This window comes from Enoplosus armatus, chromosome 9, assembly GCF_043641665.1.
Source record: "Enoplosus armatus isolate fEnoArm2 chromosome 9, fEnoArm2.hap1, whole genome shotgun sequence".
Classification (NCBI taxonomy): domain Eukaryota; kingdom Metazoa; phylum Chordata; class Actinopteri; order Centrarchiformes; family Enoplosidae; genus Enoplosus; species Enoplosus armatus.
In genome coordinates this window covers 18852176-18868236 of record NC_092188.1, presented here as the reverse complement: position 1 = coordinate 18868236, position 16061 = coordinate 18852176, and the positions used below count along the sequence as shown (strand labels likewise).

Here is a 16061-nt window from a genome sequence, read left to right as displayed (position 1 = left end):
CTGAATTGCTTAACATTTACATTCAGTTTTTATGCATTTGTTTTGTAATAAGTCAGTGAAGTGAATTGAGTCTGCTCAGAGTTGGTGGTGGGACATGACTTCTTGACAATGTCGTTTCATCCAGTGGACGTGCTAAGTGAAAGCTTGCTATGGTGGAATTATGCCAATGCTGACTTTGGTGCAGAGGGTTGAATCTAAAACGTAATAGAATAGGCCAGTTACAATACAATGACTAGCTATAGTTCAGAACCACTCATTAAAAAAAAAAAACAGTTTTAACAATAGCACTTGAACTAGTACATTCAAGATTCAAAGTTTCTATTCATAACAGACTCAATATGTGCAATGAAATATGGGGGTGGCATACTCAATACTAGATGATGTGCTAAAATGCTATTGTGCAATAATAATAATTAATAAGTAAAAAATAAGGATTAGAAAAAAAGGAATATAAAGATTACATTTAAAAAACAATGATACATTCTGTATATGTATTAAAAAGTGACTCTCTTGCAAACACACACACAAATAAATTCCAAAGCTCATAGTTGTTTGTTTTAATAAGTCTTTTATAGAAATATGACAGTCTTTCTGCATCTCTGAACAGTGCAATCCACTACTTTCCTCCATAAAGCTAAACATGGGAATTAACAGATTATCATGAATTATCAACAGCACTCTAAACACTCATGACTACTTAGGTTTCCTATACTTGACATGAAAGCATTGACAGTGGGTTAGGTTGGTCACAGAAAGCGACTAATATCTACAGCAATGTTTACCTTACACACACGGTACGGATGACAGAAGTACTGCGAGACATTGACACAACCTACAGCATGTGGACACTGAATGAGTTTTTTGGTGATAGGTTTATGTTACTGTTGGATGAAGTCACTTTCAGCTCAATCAACCAAAACTATCAGCAATGAATACACAAAGATTCACGCTCACTTATAGAAGGACGGTTGGATATGTCAAAGCCTTTTCAACTTCTAAATACCAAAAAGTATAAAAAGTTAATTTGATTGAAATGAAAGTGACAAAATGTGTGTGTAGGTCCGAGTGTGTGTATGTGTGAGGGCGCAGGCGGCAGAGCAGTAGCTCAGTTATCCAGCAGAAAGCTTCACATCTCCCAGCAGGTACACACAGACTACTTTCTGTTGCTCTCTAACAATAAAACAAAAGCCTCTCGTTGGATGCATCAAATCCCGCTGCTGCTGCTCCTCCGTGTTATCTGTTGGTTGCAGGTTCTGGAAGTTGGTGTGTGTTCTGGTCGACATCTAGCAGTCGCAGGAACGACCTGCAGACAAACAGACAGACAGGAAGGTGAGTTCACAAGTTCATATGGTTCATTTTCTGCCTGAAGATGCGGTCAGCCACATAAAGCACCGGGTTATACAAACATAAAATCTGTTACCTAAAGTTGCTTTCAGATTACTTTTCTCCAAAAGTGAAGTTTAATAACAATGAATCTCATTCGTGATGTGATTCAAACTGAGCTTATTTTTATTATTATTTTTTCCTGCATGAAATCAGTTACAAGCCTTTTGTACTCAAATCACTATAACCTCACTAGAGGTTATAGAAATAATTTTAGATTTACACTTTATTTATTATTTGCATTCACAAACCATGCAAACAGAATATTTTTACAGTATGCCATCATGAGAACTGAAGAGGCTACTTAAGTATTTATTCACATTTTTGTACATTAGGCTTTGACAACCATTAAAATATTAGCTGAAATTCATCACGAGAAGTGAGGCTAATGTGTATATATATATATATATATATATATGTGTGTGTGTGTGCCCATGCAAGTAGAAATTGCCATCAGTGCATTATGTCCCTGTGGGCTCCTGCTGAGTTGCATACATACTGCACACACACACACACACACACACACACACACACACACACACACACACACACACACACACACACACACTGTTTTTCCATATGGGCCACCTGTGTATTTTGTCTCCGTCAGAGCTGTTAAAATCAAACTAGCTTGGTTTTCCAGCAGCATCTGACATCATCAGTGTCATCAGAGCTCAGGCTCGACACATTTATGACAGAAAGTCTGCATTACAAAGTGGGTAGTTTGAAAGATGTAGGTGTTTCCCAGGCAAGGAGGGTCTAATAAAAAATATACTAGCATATGGGAGGTGTAGGATGTGTTTTGGAATTGATGATTCTCTTTTGGGTCTCTCAACTTTATGTAAGTGCAATACAAAATTGTTGGAGTTTCTCTTTAAGTGTTAGGACTTGTAGAAGTCCTAGCTGTTGTACTGCAGTAGTACAGTAGCTATGGTAAAGGTCCTCCATCATGCATTAACAACATCCTGGAGCAGCAAACAATAAGGCCCTCTAGTGGTTGAGTGGTCGAGAATTAATACTCTTTGACGTGTTTTAACCACTTGAACCTCGATGTTCCCTGCCTTAGTCATAAAAACACTTATTTCCCCATATAAGACATACACTGTACTGTAGACCACATGTATATTCTTTATCTACTTGTTCATATATTTTACTGAAGCTGCACCATGTTTGATTTGTGTGTAATTGTCAGACCCCAGAGATCCAACACCTTTCATGGCTGCACCATCCCATAAAACAGTTTAGTTGCCTCTAAAGCCACCCTCCTTCTCTGCCTGCCAGACGCCCAGAGTCCCACCACCTGTTGAACAGCGAGTTTCCATGGCATCTGAGTCCAACACTATGGGAGCTTTCCATACTGTGTCAGTGTGTGTGTGTGACATGAGGTCATTTACAGTGAAACAGATGGACAGAGTAAATATAACTTTAGACCTTAGCACCCAACTGGGTGATGAAATCTTATATTTATCTTATATATAAATAAATATTTCAGAGGATAAGAACCTGTGTATATCTTGCTACACACAGGTCTACATACATATGTGTACTACACATGCAGTATTTTATTTTGAAAAGGGAAAATTCTCTGTGCTCGTTTCAGCTGTGTGGTTGTGCAGCTCTGTGGTTATAGACTTTGTGTTGACATTGACAGTAAACCATCTCTACAAATACAGCTTCCATTGTGGGTTAATACATATTTCAGTAGAACAGTTACAGTAAACTAAAGCGATACAGGTGAAAAACTTTTATTCTTTCAGCTGTTTCAGGTTTCACCTCTTGAGAATGTCATCAACATTGGCTGCTGGGGGGTTTTAGACAACAGCTAATAAAGTAAAGAGGGGTTAGGGTTAGGGTTAGGGTTACAAACATTACCTTGGTCAGAGAGCATCTGCTGAGCATTGCTTCCTGTCCTCCTTCTGCGAAGAGAAGAAGGAGAGAGTAAGAGAAAAGAAAAGCAGAAGTAGCTACACCATCCTTGGAACTTGGTTGCTTTTACAATATAATATTAAATGGAAAATGTTCCAAGTATAAAGTTTCCACTGCAATTATACAAAAGTTTGTCATGTTTAACGGTGTGAAGAATCACCTCTTGTCCTGGTTGAACTTGCACCTGCAGTGGCCACCTGGAACAAGAGGAAAGATTGATGTTCTTTATGATATCTCAGTGTATTTGAGCATTGTTTGAGTCTGTTTATGACCATGCATGTGTGGACATGAGTGTGTGTGTAATTTGCATCTTACTGAGTAGGATGGTGATGCCAATGAGACAGAGGACAGCAGCTAGAATCAGGCCTCCAACACGCAGTCTGTGGTAGTCTGCACAAAGAGGTCATGGTTACCATTTGAAAATAAATACATAAATAAATATAACTAACAAGCAATGCATGCGAGCAAACAAACATACAAGCAGATTACTTGGGAAAGGTCAGGGACCTTACACAAAACCTTTATGTACATGTAAAATATAAAAGGAAAATGCCCTATATGTCAATGATACAGATCAACTTACAAAAAAATAAATGATCGTGAAAATAAGTTAAAAAACAATGAATTACCAAAGGTGAACGGGTCGTCTTTCACTACAGGAACAGAAACAAAGAGGGTCAGTTGAAAGTTGGTTTGAACAGCAGATAATCAAAGATATACAGAAGCATCCACATATCAAACTATGACATGATAAAGTCAACAAGTGAGATGACCAAACACAATCGCCTAGTTTCATTCTCTCGCTAATGATTGACGTACCTGACCCATCAAATCAATACATCCCTACTTAAAACAAACATTACACCCAATGTGAATCAAAAATGTAACAGAAAAAAGAAGATGTTTTTTATGGTTCTATGATCTTATTATTTTCAGATATAAATCAAAAAACATAAACCTTTTAACCATTTTTCTCAAATATTTACTGTAGTTAAATGAGGAAAAAGACATATTAGTGTACTTACAGTTCTTTTCTTCTGCAAACACCAGGGACACAACTGCAGAAAGAAAGACACACTGAGCATGTAAAACAAAATAGTAATATTTCATTGCTGTTGGTTTATTTGGAAAGTATAAATTCATGAGGTCTTAATGCTGTTCAAATACTCTTAATAGTTTAACTTATTTTGGTTTTGTGCACTTAATATTGTAGTAGCTTTCTATTTTTGTATTTTTCGGTACTTTGAGACATCATTGTGTAAATCGCTGTCTATTATTTAGAATCGTTGACAAATTAAACTGTCAGTGTCAATGAATGAAACACCTCTTAAAAAGCACTTAAATCTTTGCCGACTGATTCTAACGTTACATAAAACTCTTCCTCCTTCTCCCCACATCTTTTCTCTTTCACAACACCTGAAGGAGCTGTGGATGTTGTTAGCCTCACCCTTTCAGCACTGTGAGCACAGAGCACTTCATTTGCCATCTTACCTACAGTGTTAGGGATTCAGTATATTTCTATAGGACACATAATCACATCTGACAGTTTCACATTTAGAGTGAAGGGGCAACCAGACAGCCAGTGGCGACATGATCACTCTTACCACTCATCCACCCTGCTGCACTTTGTCTCACCTCAGACATGTTACTTAGTGTCACAAAAATATAAACACTTGAACAATGTGCTGATGGGAGACAGACCTTCTCTGTAGAGTTTCCTCTGTAAAGACGAAGTGGAGCTGACAGCTCACAAGAACTTACTAGCACAGTGTTACTAGTGTTCAGTGTTTAGGTGGCTCTCAGGATGACTATAAACTGATCAACACACTGATAATGGACAATATAAAGGAAATCGATTTATTTTCTGACTTTTAAAAAGAGAAAGTTACTAATATAATGAAGGATGTCTTGAGGGTTTCTTTTGTAAGAAAAACTGTGATTAAATGAAAAGACTTTAAAGAGTTTTACTCACGTGTCATCAACACCAAAGCACAGATCTTTGACATCTTCAAGATTGAGGTTGTTTACCTGCAGAGATGAATACAGACACTGATATGAACAACAATACCATTAACAAATAATTAGATTGACATACACTTACAATATTTTTGAATGCAGCTTTATATTCTGAGTTAGTTACCAGCTTTACTTTTGACTTATGCTTGCATGTCAATTGAAAACATTAACTACTGACTGTGGTGCACTGACAGGCCATTTGCAGGCTCTAGTTGTATTAACATGGGGTAAATAACATTATCTCCAGTCCCAATGGTGCAAATAATCACATTTTAAATGGGTGTGTACATGTTAGAAGGCTCCAAACTCCAAAGTGGCTCGTACAAGCCAACAAAGTCAACAGAGACCTGATGCAACATCTGAGGGCCACTAAAAGGACTTAAACACATAGAAAACGCACCCGTCACTCTTATAGTACATGCCTCCGTCCCACACAAAGAAATCTGATCGGTTTTAGACAAGCACAAAGTGGTCTCTCTCGCCCTCTTTCACACTCAGAAACTTGATCTGATGTTGATGGGTAGAGGGTGCTCTCATGGAGCCTTAACAGAAGAACTAAATCTCTGTGTGATGCATTACACTGCTGCCATGTAAAAGCTGCAATCTTCCTTTTTTTCTTGTTTCAACGTTACCTTTTAATTCACTACAGGCTTATTTCACCATACATAATGTGCAGTATGTACGCATCCACCTGCTGCTACTATCCTGATTTTCACTTAAAAAAAAAAAAAAAAAAGCTTTCACTTGCTGATGAAAAAATCTATGAGAATATTATCAGAGTGCACTCACTCTTCCGCAGCTATTCCCATCTGTAATGTGGTTTTAATCTTATTTCTAGTGTACATCAGTGTGCAGATGGTGAGCTTTTTGAAGTGCCATTAGTCAAAGGAGATAATTTTATTTTCCACTGCCTGCTAATTATTAAAAACTGGCAAAAATATTTCATATCTTAAATATTTCGAGTCAGAGTTCTCTCCTGACCCTGAGACAGAATTTACAATAATCTCACTTATATCATCCTTAATGAACAAGTACGTTTCCTGACAGCTGCAATTACATCCCACGCACTGAGTGAATGGCTCTGTGTTCACGCTGTGTTAGCTGCCATGTTGGAGCAGCACTAGCAGCAGCAGCGGTGACATGTGCACTGGGAGGAGGAGACACACCTTAAGTAACACAGCAGTGATTTTCCATTTACTGCACTTTTCAGCTCAGAGCGCTCCATAGTGAAGAGCAAACACACTCAAGTAAATTTCAAACTGGCATTTACTCAGAGCGAGGCATTTGTGAGAACTTGCACAAACACCAACATGCGTGCATAAAAATGGATCATTTGAATGACATCAAATTCAATGGAGTATCTAGTGAAGCTTAGCTTAGCCTGTGCAGCAGTATCTGTCTGTCCTCTCTGTTTGCTCAAACATGAGCTTCATGACAATCTTTTGGGAAATTGGAAACATTTTTCCTCTTTTCTTTCTGAAGACACAAGAGAACATACAAGGTACAACACACAAGAGAAACTAGTGTTGTAGGTTAAAGGTACAGTAGCGCTATGGAGCCCTTTTGTTTATGAGTGGGCCCCTGTTTTGTTTGTCTCATTCACACACATAAAGATGCACATGCATGCCATAAACACTGATGTACGGGTGGCAATAATGCGCCAAGATACACACCAAACATAAACATGGATGTAAACTATGCAGGATTCAAACTTTTGTAAATGGAAGGAAAGGAAAATGCACGTCTGGATCATAGATTGAGTCTTGATGATTCTTGGGTTCAAAGTGATGAACTATGACTGAAGCTGAGGGAGGCTGAAGCAAACTCATACAGGAGAACCTGTGAGAAGGTGAACTGGATGTGAACATGCAGAAACAGAACAGGAACTGTGGAACTCTGATGTCATAAGGCAATAGTTCTATTGATCAGTTCAGTTGATCAAAAATGTTTTATTGGATCAGAATGATCCAGATTTGGAAACAACAGGTAACAGTTTCTTTTGTGGATATTGAATTTTTACTTTAATGTACTGAAAGGCCGAATAGGAGGCTGGATTACCAGTGCTCTAAATAGGAAACTCCATAGGGCACCTTTAAGCTCTAAGGATCAGACTGACAGTGTATCTCTAAGATGGAAACTTACAGTACAGATTCAGCTCCTAGCATTAAGTCGTTTGAGACAGTTCAGTTTTTAAAGTAGCTGTAAGGACACACACACAACAGTGACCTTTGAAAGTCAGGGGGTCTCAGTAAAGGAGGATGTAAGTGAAACAATGTGTCTCCCTCCTCTGCTGTTGGTATTTGGAGCTGGGCAGAAAGGGAGAAACAGAAGAGCAGGAGTAGTGCTTCTCTCCTGGTGCCTCACCACAGCAACCCAAGGCGAGGCAGAGGGAATGTAGAGGATGGGAAACAGGCCAACAACCACTAGAGAACGGTTTACCTCAGGAGAAAAACACACACAGAGAGCAAGGAGGAAGAGACGGAGGGCAAGGACAGAAACAGGAGAGAGGACATGGACGGAGAAGAAGGTACAGAGAGCAAACTGAGGGTGAGACTATTAGAAAGGGGAGGCAGAGGGGAGACAGACAAGAGTGACAAGAGAGAGGGTAAAGAGACATGACAGGTTGAGCAACAGAAAGCAGGGGAGTATAAAAGAGGTGGCGCCTGCCTCTTCCTATTTGAAGATCATATTCTAAAGTAAATGTTAGTGTAAGGCGGAGCCAGGAGGTGCTGGGGGTGTGCATTCAAATCATTGTGTTTATAGCTAGTTAGGAAGACAAAAGCACGGCACACTGGTGGATAAGTAAAGTATGGGGTATATAATATGCTTGCAAAGCTGAGTGCTCGACATTCAACATCAAATATCAGTGGTTTAGGTCAGTTTCTGTCCAACTAACAGTCCAAAACTCAAAAGATATTCAGTATACTAACATATAAGACAAAGAGACACATCCTCACACTAGAGAGGCTGGAACCAGCAAATGTTTGGTGTTTTTGTTTGGAAAGTGACTTAAACAATGAATAGATGATCAAAATAGTTGCAGATTCATTTTCTGTCTGTCGACTAATCGATTCATCAACTCATCGTTTCGCATCTAATTTTGTTACCGTTTCACGCTACATACAGCTTTTACAAAACAAACAAGAAGCATATTCAGTTGCAGCAAAAAGATTGATAGAGGCTGATACCAAAGAAGGCTTTATTACTAATATAGCCAAAGAATTTCTGAAGACTAGTTCCACGTAAAGACTTGATGCTTCCCCACTGAGTACAAATTCCCTGTGGAGCCACTTCTCCAGCTCCGCCTGGTTCAGGGATAAAGACTTTTCTGTTCTGCCTCTGTCACGCTACTCTGCCTGTCTCCGACTGTCCCTCGTTTTTTGTTTTCAGCTCTTGCTGCATCTCTTTTTCTTCCTGTCTTTAGGACCGTTTTCCCACTTTCTTGTCTCTCACTGTCTCTCTACACCCTCCTCTTCTTCTTTCATTCTGTCTTCTCTCTCTCAGTCTGATACTCCATTTATGTGAAAAGCTTTCAGAATCACCCATTTGTTTGAAACCACTGTTTCACACTGCTCTTCTGCTTTGTTGAGCTGCTGTCTCCTCTCCAATCCTCTCTAAAACTCTCCTCTACTACTTCCCAGTTCTGACACACTTCTGCACGTCCTTGCTCCTTCACCCGTCCCTTCTCCTCTCTCCTTTTGTCAAGTCTTTTCCACTCATTTATCCCTTCCCTTACAAACTCCCTGGAGAAGAGGCTTTCTAGGCTCTGTGCCCATCTCACGCTCGTACACTATCATCGTCTCTTTCCGTCCCACTCCTTTTCCTCCTCTCTTATCCACCAGTAAGGCTCACAATAAGCTGCAGGACCCTAAAAAGAGTCATAACTCCTAAGTGTAGCTATGTATCAGTCATTCACTCAGTCATGGACCCACGTTACACTTACTAAGTTTACATATTTACATTTTACTCTGAAAAGTTTTCAGAGACCATGTCTTTTCTAATAAGTAGTTCCCATAAAAATATTTTTTTTACTGCTGCGAGCACGGCAGAAATATCAGACACTTTTGGTCCAATAAGACCAAAACTATCTGAATGTGGATGGTGACCATAAGGAAAATATGCAACACCTCAACCAACAGACAAAACACTCAAATACACTCAAAGTGTTCACTCCCCTTGTGACAAAGTTGGGTGACAACTCACATGCAGACACCCCTACGTGCACACACAGCCCACACAAGTCCTTTGAATGTCTGATGTTCAAATGTTAGTCTACCATTCTTAAAACTGCTCATCCTGTTCAGGGTCACGGGGGAAACTGTCATATGAGTCTGTAGTATGATGTGTATGTGGAAACATACTCAAGCCTAAAAAACTAAACATGTTTTACACACTGTGTTTGTATAAGTACATCATTTATGTTGTCTACTTTGTCCTAAAAACCAGAGATTCAGTTTGTGCTTCCTCTATTTTATGGGCACATGACTGTGTGTGTTACGGGATGTGGTGTGCACAGAATGTATGTGTGACTTAGTCCCTGTTTCTATTTTTCCAACACTACCCCCCACCCACCCGTTTGAATGTTGGACTCCAGTGTGTGTATGTGTGTGTTCCTGTACTGCACTACAAAGACAGCTGCCTATTCTCAGTGGCATTTTTTATTCCTAAATTAGCAGCACTGGATTCCACTGTGAAACACATCCTTTATGAGACACGCACACACACACACACACACACACACACACACACACACACACACACACACACGCACACACACACACACACACACACACACACAGGAAAGTATCCGACACTAAACACAGTGTGAACCTGCTTTGCACTCTGTGATGAATAATTTGCTTTTATCTCAGCTGAGACACAGTGGAACTGAGCTTAACTTGTTCCTCCCTTCACTCCCACAGCACATTAAGTATCTCTGGAACCGATTGCCTGGAAATGTGATTGATAAAGCACATGACCTCAGATGGGTTCTTGAATTATTAAAAAGTAGACTTCTTTGTCTCTGTGGCCGCTGAAGAGCTAGGTTGATGACAGCTAACAGCTACTGACCAAAGATGAGTTTCAACACATGCAACTAAAGTGTCGACTCCATTAACGTGTGAACCGGAAAAAAATAAGCAAGACAGATAGAAAGGAAGAGGGTGGGGAGTCAGTGGAGGCAGTTCACTGAAGAAGAAAGGGAAAGAGAAAGAAAAGTACAAAGCAGACTTCAAGTTGGGAAACAAGAGCGAGCGAGGTAGAGAAGGAGCAAGAAGAATTCCAGCCTGGGGGAATGAGAGAGGGAGGCAGGAAGACGGGAGAGAGTGCGGTTGGGAAAGAGAGGGAACGAGAAGGGACACAAAGAGACAGACAAGAGGGTAGGAGGGAGTGGAGCATACTGGAGCCATGAGTCACACATGGTAACCACAAGGCTAGCAGTGAGCGGCTAGCAACAGACTGCACGCTCCTCACTCTGCAGTCATGATCAGGGGATAAAAAGGATGGAGAACATCTCCCTCATTTCATCTCATTTCTGTCCATAACACTATTAATCCTGCACATATTGCCTAGTAACTGCTCTGATAAACTTTGTATGAGACCTGAATCATCTGTTGTGCTTCCTTCCAACATTCTAATAACACTGTACCTCTGAGATGGTTACAGTTTTGTATTCAACTTTTATAACAAAACATAAATTATCTGGACTCGGAACAAATCAGAAATGATTAGCTGTGTCTCTGCTGAGCTGTGTATAAAAGCTTTGTGGCTACACAGGGAAAGTACTGAAGGTCACAGTCACATCCTCAGTATAAAATCAATGTCTTCTTGTTGAGGTTTCTAAATTTGTGTTTGTGAGCCAGCAAAGTGATGTGAGGAAAGGTGAGGAGAAAGTGTTTCTCGCCTAAGAGCGCTCTCGCTTTCTCCCCTCCATCTCCCTCAGCTGTTTCCCTCACTCGCTCTGGTTTTCTTTTTTAAGAATTGTGGTCATGTGAGGAGAGGTGAGGACAGCGAGCTGCGTCTGTTTCACCTGACAGAGGAAAGACAACTCTGTCTGTCGCCACCTTCGTTCACCTTCTCTCCATCTCTGTCTCTCACCCTGTAACCTCTCTCATCTCTCTCTGCCTCACTTTTCTTTCTCTGGAGAACTGTGTTCACATGGATAGAATTAAGGTGCATTTAAATCAGTAGATATTCCTCAGTTAGACAGGATGTGTGCGTGTATCTTTCCCTCTCTGTGCATTTCTTTGAAATTATCAGTCAATTATGCTATGCAGATACATTTACTATTACTGCTCCAACATCTGGCCCCTGACCATATAGGGCAATTTTGTCATTTTAAAATGTCGTCTATTTTTGTGACCAAGTACAGATTACACTGCAGGGAAACATTTCCATGTATGTTAGTCTTAGCTGAAACAAGTATGTACTAAAATATCCACAAATACATTTGGCAATGCAAATTCTTGAGGAAACTCTGGAATCAAATCTGTTTGCTGCTAAGCAAGCACATTCACATGTTGCATGGCAAAATATTGATTTGTTTTGGTAGAAATGTTAGTAATCCACATGGGGGCATTTGTGCAGACAATTAACTTATTTATATCAATATATGATCCATGGATTGTCCATCCATTGTGATTTGGAGTTTTGAAGGTGTAATTTACTTTTTTGGTTCCCTCAAGACGCCATGTTTAGTTCTACTTCAGTTACTGATGTCCCCATATATTTATTTTTTACAAACTGCCACAGAAGGAACATCAACTTGTCAGACAGACAGACAGACAGACAGTGTAGAGACCTGCAGACAGCTTGCCAAAGACTAGGTTAGCTTTGCAGCATGTCTATGGTCGTGGCAAACACCCCTTGCTCAAAACACAATAACTGCAGTGCATTCTGGCCTATGGTCATTCTGTGACTCTGGTACAATTGATTTCTCCCTGTATACGGGTCGAATTATGGTGTGAAATGACTTTATCTTGTTTACCTATGCACAGTGTGTATCTGTAACCATGGGTGACAGAAACACATTGATAATGTAAAAAAACAAAATCATATGCTCCCTTAAACAGTGTAAAATGATGTAGAGTAGAAACCTCCCTTACATTAGTGCTGAAAGAGTCAATAATGGATCAACAGAAATTCTTGCAGGTTACAGCTTCTAAAATGTGAATTTGATTGTTTCCTACCATTGTATATTTTGGGGTAGTAACCTAAATTATTAACTTCTACAAATAAGAACAAATAATCAGTATGTTGCAGTCTGCTCTTCCTTACAGTTCTACTGTAATGTTATGCAGCAGAATTTGACGACTCCTCCTGTATCTGTCCTTGTCCCAATCTGTCCTTGTGCCACATAGTAGCAAACTGTTATCACCACTGCTCTTATCAGCTGGCCTTTTCACACTCACTCACACACACACACACACACACACTTACAGTATGTAACAGTATGGATATTGAAAAAATCCACAGGGGGAGGTCTTCGTTGGTGCTGTGTGTGTGAGGAGTGAAAATGTCTCTGTCTGTCTGCTAATTTGTGGGTTTGAATAATTTGTCACATGTGTATCCATGCTATCTAATACTATTTATTTAATGCTATAAGAGAGGCCAAGCATAGCATCAAATATAAACACATACAGGCTACGTCATAGGGCTTTATTTTATTATTTTATCTGGTGGGTTTAAAGAAGGACTAAACAGACACAGAACAACGTGTTTATGTCGATCAGTGCACTTTAAACCTGCATTGTATAGATTTTAAACCCCCCTTGACTTGATTATGAGTTCAATGCCCGTGAAGAAAGACTATCCGGGGCCGTTACGCACGTTGGCCCGTGGGCGCGTGCCGTTCCATTGTCCTGGCACTGGTGGGCTCGAGGAGAAATGTCAGTCGGGTAACATTATTGGCTTGTGCTATGCTGTATTGTACGTTCGCATTTGACAGAATGATAGACCTTTTCTGGATAATTAACGTTTATGGGTTTTATTCGAGCCTTTTTGAGTTTTAAAGTAACTGCATGCGCCACTTAATGAGAAATACAGTGATTTAACAACAGTTTTCCATTCCATTATGTATCCTCACAATTAACTAAACTGTGCTTCAGTTGCCTAAAAAGATGCCGACGAGCATATTTGGAAAACTCCGTTAACAAATTGCCTAAAAATGAAGAAAACGCTTGAGGAAACAGTCTTCTGAGAAATGTGAGCTAATTTCTTTGTTCAGCACTTACCTCTAACACGTTACAACAGCGACAAAAACGAGGAAATTTCTCCCAAGCAGGCGGATATCTGACCCAGCGACTTTTCCCCACACAGTGCGCCAACACCCTGCCTTCACTGCCGTGACACTCAACAGGTTGGCGTGGTTTTAGAAAAAGGGGGCTGAGTTTAAAACGCGTGAGTTTTGTCGATGAATCCTGATCCCGGGTCGGTTTCTGCGGTTCTGCTGGCAGCCGAAGAGTGGACGGCTGGAGACGAGCGAGGCGCGGAAGCTGATCCAGAGTCAGGACTGAGAGCCCGGAGGAGTGGCGCATTAATGTTTGCTTGTCGAGATGTCGAAGTTTGTCGAGTTAGGCTGATTTCCTTCCGCACTGGGATGTTAGTTATGAGTTATTAACAGTTAGAGGCACAACAAAACGACACCACGGCTGTAATAAAATGCATAGAAATAATGATAGAGTACAATAATGTTATATACGGTACATATAACAATTATAGTTACTTAATGGAAACTCTGGAGGATCAATAAGTGTCCTCTTTCCAAGATAAGGTCATTAAAGGTCAAAGAGTAAAAGCAGTTAACCTACATTATATAGGCTACCTGTGAAAAACAACACTGAAATATTTCAAGTTGGTTTACATAGTGACATTTATTTTAATTTTGGATGTGCACACCAAAGGTTTCTAACAAATAGTGTTTTTTCTAATTTTGTCAATATTCACACATGGATAATCTAATGCTACAGTTTATCATACAGCAACACGTGCAATGAACAGCAAATATCACATTATGTTCCTAACGATGCAGTATTTCAGTAATTATATGCAACATTATGGTAATGACTAAACTAAGCAGCATATGTGAGACAGACTAAATATGTTGTGAAGGTCCATGTGTGTTTACAGGGTTAAACATCTTTGTGAATATAAATGACCCTGATTTACATTTCAGTACAGATCTGGATTCATTTATTTAATCTTACTCATGATATGTCAGTCTGTGAGACTGCTTTCACATCTTGCATCATTTCTATTTTAATAATTGGTGTTTCTTTACACAGATCTGTACTGGTATAATCATCTGGGCTGGTGTGTTTCCTCCAAACCCCCCATCATACACCCAATCTCTCCACCCCCTTGCCTGTTGCTTGCTCTTCTTCCTGGCCAAAACCGGTTTGTCAGGCACGCTATCAGATTTCACTGTTGTCATCTTCCACTTTTCTACAAGGTAAAAGAATAGAGCGGGGCGGCAGTTAGCATGGCAGTGTGGGAAAGAACGGCAGAGAGAGACAGAGAGATAAATAAAGGGGGAGCAAGTCACATGTTAAAGTTCAGACACAAACACACACACACATTTTTGTCAGTGAGTTATAAGAGAAAAAAACATACTTGTTCCTCCTGGAGCACTTGTTATCTGTGGAAGGAAAAGGTGGATGTGTTACACACGTCTTTATTACTACTCTGAGTCTGAGTCTATTGGCTCTGAGATTTCTTATTGTGGTCCACATGACTCAACTCAATAACAGTAAACTTTATCTGTGTGGTCTCAGGACTTACGAAGTAAAACGCCGAGTCCTCCAGCCACCAACAAGCTGGCGCAGATCAGGCCTCCAATTCGTAGCCTTTCATAGTCTGTTAGACAATAATGTTACAAGTTAAAGATCCTGGTGCACTTGACAAAGCAAAAAGCAAACTTATTAGTTTTTGTCATGTAGTTTGTTTTTGTCATGTAGTTTGCAATAATCTAAGTGAATACATGATACGCACTAATCTTTTTATAACCCATAGAAATGTGAGTGAGATGATGCATTGTATATTGTGGATTATAAGAATTAGGAGAAGAGTGTCTGTACTTACTGTAAACAAATGGATCTGCAGACCAAACACAAGAAGAGGAGGAGGAACAAGAAAGGGGGGAAAAGAAAATGAGTGACAACAATCACACAATGTGACAGCGGACTCACTTACTCAGTCCGATTAAAATATAAGATAATATTTTCACCTTTTACCCCAACAAACTACTGTAAATGTACAAGTTGTTTCTGGGTAATATTTTTAAGCATCCATTTTGGGATGGTGCCCTGGTGATATATCAGTTGCGGGCTGAAGAATAGTTCATGTTAGAAACAAACAAATAGAGTTTTTGCCTGCTCTGTAATGGCTTTCTTCTGCAAACAGTTTCACACTAGGAAGATATTCAGATGTTTGCTGCCCCAACAAAGCAGAAGACAAACTTTGGTTTAAAGAAGTGGCTTCATCAGGCCATTGTTATGGAGACAAAGGAAGTTTGATCTCTTCCTAAACCAGTTTCTCGACAAACCAGTTTCAGAACGAGATTCGGTGAAAGTAAAGTTTTGGCCTTACTTGCTTCAGTTTCCATGAAAAGGGTGAAGAGCACTGCAAGAAAGTTAGACAAATACAATATGGTTGGAAGGGAGTTGTCTGTAACACATACAGTCAGTGCTCACTAGAATATGTCTCGCCACACAGTCAGCATTTTTAAGAAATAAGAAAAG

General features: G+C 39.9%; 1 protein-coding gene across 1 annotated transcript; it reads right to left on the bottom strand.

Annotated features, from left to right (window-relative positions):
* Nucleotides 1-529: 529 nt before the first annotated feature.
* Nucleotides 530-13689, bottom strand: LOC139289921 (FXYD domain-containing ion transport regulator 3-like). The gene is made up of 8 exons (XM_070911589.1): nucleotides 13557-13689; nucleotides 5282-5337; nucleotides 4335-4367; nucleotides 3939-3962; nucleotides 3625-3699; nucleotides 3470-3506; nucleotides 3256-3299; nucleotides 530-1303 (listed from the first exon to the last, which is right to left on the bottom strand). The coding sequence occupies exons 2-8, from the start codon at nucleotides 5313-5315 to the stop codon at nucleotides 1284-1286; spliced, it is 267 nt and encodes an 88-aa protein (XP_070767690.1). The 5' UTR covers nucleotides 5316-5337; nucleotides 13557-13689; the 3' UTR covers nucleotides 530-1283.
* Nucleotides 13690-16061: the final 2372 nt, after the last annotated feature.